Below are 6,000 nucleotides of genomic sequence, written 5' to 3'. Positions count from 1 at the left end.
CAGATAAAAGAGTTCGGTCTTGAGAATGGTGAGATATTGTTTCCTGGCTCTCCTGAGGGTGGACACACTTGTTTTGGGCTTTGTGAAAGGAAATGAGATTTCCTTCCGTTGGATTTGCTTTCCAGGAGACGAAGGCAAGTTGTTTCTGGGCAATAGCCTCACCACAAGATTCCGTGTACCATGGACGGGAGGAGGGGTATGACAACTGAAGATGAGATGGGATAAATCTGTGCATGAGAGAGAGCAATTTACTTTGGAAGAATTCCCAGGATGAGTTGATGTCAGAGGTGGTAGAGATGGGAGACCAGTCCAGATGATTGATGGCTACTTGAAGACCGAGCCAGTTGGCCTGAGTGAAATGCCAGACTCGTCGCGCTGAGGAGGCTCCCTGAGAATGGTCAGAGAGATGTCCACTTTAACAAGCACATGATCAGATGAGCCGATTGGAGCAGAAGAGCAGCGGACATTTTCAGGGAAGTTAGTCATAACCAAGTCCAGAAGAGAAGATGCTCCGTTGACTGAGATCCGGGTCGGGAAATTGACAGATTTTGTCAGTCCCAGTGAGTCGCAGAAGTCCTTTGCTGAGGAGCCATGGCTGGTGAGAGTGGTACCCACACCCAGCCAACTGGCATGGTGACAATTGAAATCACCACATATGAGGAAGAGTGAGTTGGGATGAGTAGATAGAAGTTGGTCCATATTATCAGACAGCGAGATGTAGATGGAGTCATCACTGTTTGGTGGATGGTACAACACACATATGAACAAGAGGTGGGAGCGAAGGGGAAGCCGTAGCCAGAGGTATTCCTGGGGGTGAGGTGAAGAGAGGGCAGTGCAGGGCGAGTGAGAAAGAGAGTTTTTGATAAAGAAGGCAAACCCCACCTTCAGGACGAGGCTCAGGTCTATCATACCGGAGGAGGGAGTAACCCGGGAGAGATACCAAGGAATCAGAGACATCATGAAGGAGGAAAGTTTCTGTTAAGCAGATCACGTCTGGTTTGTCAGAAGCAACCTGTATGGAGAGATCAGTTAAGTTTGAACGAAAGCCCCGGATGTTTGAGGTAAACGGTTTCTTTATTTCTCCTCCCAATCTGTGTGAAGTCGAAGTCTGTGTGGGGACGTCCCAATTTAGGACATTTATTTACTGGTGCGTTCTTGTTATCGCCTTGTTCTTTTGTATATTCTAAATCCCGTGTTCGTGTGAGTTTAATCACTTTTCAGGTTGAAGACGCCTGCACGCGGGGCCATGAAGGTAAGTCGGCATCCTCCCCAAGCCCCCCTGCTCGACGCCTCCATCAATTGGAAACGCCTCAAAGTAAGCTCGATTATCCATCCGTGGATGCTCTGTCTTAACACTGGAATATGTTGATGGTGATGTCATCGGTGCCTTAATTATGATGTCATAATTCGACAAATGCAACGCTTGATCTGATCAGTATGAATAAAACAAAAATTCCTCTGCAACTGTTTGTCCGATGGACACGAAATTTTCAGAATATGTGATGCTTCTCCTGTAGAATGTTGTAATTATAATTATAACGTCATAGGTCACGTGGTACAGACGCCATCTTGGGAAAAATCGAAAAAAGTTGCACCTCTATGTCTCCGAAACCGCTACATGGGAAAAATTGAAACATGGTCCATTGTCAAGTAGTGTCCTTGGGGAATAAGATATGTTAATGATGACGTCATCAGTGCCTTCGTCATCACGTCAAAATTCGACAAGTACAACACTTATCCGATCATTGTGATTTTCTTTTCTCCAATTGTTGGTCTGATGGGCACGGAATTTTCACCATAGGAGCGCCTCCTCCTGTAGATTATTTTAATGATAATCATGACGTCCGGTCATGTGGTACAGGCGCCATCTTGGAAAAACCGAAAAATGTTGCACCTATATATCTCCAAAACCGCTGCATGGAAAAAGTTGAAACGTGGCTCATTGTAAATAACTCCATATGGGGAATAGGTGTTGTTAACAATGACGTCATTGGTGCCAGAATTATGACGTCATAATTCGACAGGGACAATGCTTAGTCTGATCAGTTTGAAATGCATTGATCGTGATCTATGCAACAATTATATCAGAGAATATAAATTTATGATGTCATCGCTCACGTGGTCTGGCAGCCATATTGGATGAAAGAAAAAAAACGTTCTAAAACAGAAGAGTTGGTTCACACCAAGTTGACTGCGCAGGGTTAGTATTCTATGAATACCATCTAGTTTGAAATGGAGTTCTGGTGCATGATGTACAGTAACCGCATGCACATCCACAACCTCCTCTTCACATGAATCCCATTCTGTTCCTGTCTCGTCCAATTTTATTCGTTCTTTGTGTTATTCTTCCTTTCCTCTTTGTGTCTGCACATTCACCCCATAAACGTTGGTAGTTTTCACCCTCGTTGTCATCGTCGTTGGGCTCCTTTACGAGTCACGTGATGTCTCCCTTGCACAAACGCAAAACCAAGCACCTGCTTTTCATCATTATTGAACATGTGCTGCGTGTTGTTGTTGTTCACAGTGAAAAGGTTTCGGTTAACAATTTGTTTCATTCCGATTGGACATTGATTGGTGCAGAGTGAACCTGAACAATTAATTAGACGGATTAAGAAAAGGTAACATCAACAACAACAAGTTTTCAGCACGGGTTCCCGAATATGACGAGTTGATAAAATATGTGCTTTAGAGTTTGGTCACCTGTAAACGTGAATTCCTTAAATTATTAGAATGGAATAAAAAACTATTTCAATCTCACATTTAATAAGTTAAACTGCAAATTACATGAAATGGTCAAATCAATTTACACATCGACTTCATTTCCATCAGAATTCCCAATTCATTCACACAAATATCATGGAACTTCGTTCCCTCCCGCACGCAGTTGCTGACGTATCCGACACAGGTGTCCAGCAATGTACAAAGTGAACCAAAGCACCAAGACGAACCGTACCACGACATGGACAACATTCGGACAACAGCCTATGGGCCCTACTCACAGGGCTGGAATACTTAACGGAACTCGTACAGGGAAGGCCGAAATCCAGGTGAGGAGGTGAAGGTGCACGAGATGACAGAGGAGTTGGACGCACGAGAGCAGGATGGTGAAAATGTCCTGGAAGTGCAATGGAGCAAAAGAGTTGGAAGACGAGGGAGTGGAGGATTATTCAGAGCGAGCGTGGTCGCTTGGTGAGCAGGTGAGCGTGAAGTCCAAACAACACCTTTAGAGGACATCGTGGTACTCGTGTACTCTATATATCCAGGGTATTTGCTATTTAATAAAGGTAATGAGTACCAAGGTAGGTGCAATGCACAAACAGCGTAGGAAAAAGAGTGGGTTAGAAAGAAATGAGGAGGAAGGAAACGATCAGTTTCAGGTATCTCGAAGAGGTTCAGGTGTACACCTTTGCAAATGACTCCAGTACAGGAAATGGAACAAAAGCAAATGTAAACAATGCATACATGACAACGTACTCAGCCGACAGGTGAGAGTCCGACAAATTATTTTGGATCATTCTTTGTCCATTATTGCCGAGTTCGACTTTTGCATCAAAACGTCAATCGGACGTAAAGGTGTTCCAAGCCGAAGGGTGACGTGCAGGTAAGAGCACAATGCTTCCGGGATTGTGAAATAGAGAAACTGCTTTCAGCCATCGCACGCAAACTTTACACAACTGACTGCGTGATGGACGAGAAAGGTGCACACAGGTAAAGCACAGGGTGCAGTCAGTGCCCAATCACACTCGCAGGAGGACAGAGCACCTGACGCAGCCATTCACCTGTAAACTATTTAAATTACAGCAAGTACGTCGCCTACTCGAGCTGAGACTTTTCTTGAAATGCGAGCATCGTTTACACATTCTAATTAATCTCCACAACAAACGATCTGAAAAGTATAAATACACCTCATTTGGTAAATTGCATTCCGCAACATTTTGCAAACAAATACAATCCAAAGCAAGTGTGTACATGTGCGGGTTTATGTACACAACACTTGTCTGTGTCCAGTCTCAGTCAGTCCCTCCTCCACACCGCCCCCCAACCCTGCTCACCATCCCCAACCCTGGTCACCGCCCCCCAACCCTGGTCACCGCCCCCAACCCCGCTCACCGCCCCCAACCCCGCTCACCGCCCCCAACCCCGCTCACCGCCCCAACCCCGCTCACCACCCCACAACCCCGCTCACCGCCCCAACCCCGCTCACCACCCCACAACCCTGCTCACCGCCCCCAACCCTGCTCACCGCCCCCAACCCTGCTCAACACCCCCAACCCTGCTCACCACCCCCAACCCTGCTCAACACCCCCAACCCTGCTCACCGCCCCACAACCCTGCTCACCACCCCCAACCCTGCTCAACACCCCCAACCCTGCTCACCACCCCCAACCCCGCTCACCACCCCACAACCCCGCTCACCGCCCCCAACCCCACTCACCGCCCCCAACCCTGCTCACCACCCCCAACCCTGCTCACCACCCCCAACCCTGCTCACCGCCCCCAACCCTGCTCACCGCCCCCAACCCTGCTCACCACCCCCAACCCTGCTCACCACCCCCAACTCCGCTCACCACCCCACAACCCTGCTCACCGCCCCCAACCCCACTCACCACCCCCAACCCTGCTCACCGCCCCCAACCCTGCTCACCGCCCCCAACCCTGCTCACCACCCCCAACCCTGCTCACCACCCCCAACTCCGCTCACCACCCCACAACCCTGCTCACCGCCCCCAACCCCACTCACCACCCCCAACCCTGCTCACCACCCCACAACCCCGCTCACCGCCCCCAACCCCGCTCACCGCCCCCAACCCCGCTCACCACCCCACAACCCTGCTCACCGCCCCCAACCCCGCTCACTGCCCCCAACCCCGCTCACCGCCCCCAATCCCGCTCACCACCCCACAACCCTGCTCACTGTCCACAAGCCTGCTCACCACCCTCAACCCCGCTCACGGCCCCTAACCCTGCTCACCGCCCTACAACCCTGCTTACCGCCCCCAACCCCGCTCACCGGCCCCCAACCCTGCTCACCACCCCAACCCTGCTCACCACCCCCCAACCGTGCACACCGCCCCCCAACCCCGCTCACCGCCCCCAACCCCGCTCACCGCCCCCAACCCCGCTCACCGCCCCCAACCCCGCTCACCGCCCCAACCCCGCTCACCACCCCACAACCCTGCTCACCGCCCCCAACCCTGCTCACCGCCCCCCCAACCCTGCTCACTCCCCCTCCCCCCCATCCTGCTCACCGCCCCCTCCCCACCCCACAATGATGCAGTGAATACTTCAAGTAGTAAAATATCCCAAAGCATTATGGGTAAAACATGTACACTCCATTGTTGAACACCCCAACAGGTAGATGCTCAGAATAGGATTTCCTCATGTCGAATGAGCAGCTCCACGACGAGACGCTGGAACCGGATATCGTTAAGAGCCGCCATCACATCTTGCTCAATCGGCCGCATCAATGTCGGCCCGAACACTATGGCCACGTTCTCAGCGTTCATCAGGTTTTCCTTCTCGTACAGCGTGAGCCTGGTGTGCAGGTTACACAAAGCAAGGTAAGGTCACATGAATGAATGCGATCTGATTTCATTACTACCTATTACTGTAAGTAGTTCCTTTCCGCAGATTTGTTTTCCCTTCAAATAATTTCAACGAGGGATCAAAAAACAGAAAAGGCAACAAAAGACTGGGCAAGGTGACTTACCTGGCAGGGAAGACCGTATGAATATTGGCTCAGGTGATTCAAACGATGGGAGGGACAGAACAACGCGTCGTGAGACAATCCAGGTTGAACAAAGGAAGGGGAAGGTCATTCGACAGGTCGGCCAGGTGGTAAAAGCAATGACAGGTGACATTAAAAAATAGGACCGTGAGTCCTGAAGCTTACCTGGATCAGGCGCAACAGTCACTCAAACACCCCACAGACCACCTTCGACCTTGATATTCTTAATACCGTGAACAAGCTTTGCTACAACATGGACGATAAAGGTTGTG

At 50.1% G+C, this 6,000-nt stretch overlaps 1 protein-coding gene across 1 annotated transcript in view; it reads right to left on the bottom strand.

Moving 5' to 3' along the window:
• Positions 1-5,282: 5,282 nt before the first annotated feature.
• The window catches only part of LOC137430697 (N-chimaerin-like), a 247,066-nt gene continuing 246,348 nt past the window's right edge, over positions 5,283-6,000 (bottom strand). The window contains exon 13 of the mRNA XM_078781272.1: positions 5,283-5,535. Coding sequence (XP_078637398.1) covers positions 5,364-5,535 — 172 coding nt within the window. The 3' untranslated portion in view covers positions 5,283-5,363. The remainder of the gene's footprint in view (positions 5,536-6,000) is intronic.

Source organism: Myxine glutinosa, chromosome 7, assembly GCF_964187855.1.
Source record: "Myxine glutinosa chromosome 7, kmMyxGlut1.1, whole genome shotgun sequence".
Lineage (NCBI taxonomy): Eukaryota > Metazoa > Chordata > Myxini > Myxiniformes > Myxinidae > Myxine > Myxine glutinosa.
The sequence above is the reverse complement of the archived record's forward strand: the minus strand, read 5'-3'. Positions and strand labels throughout refer to the sequence as shown.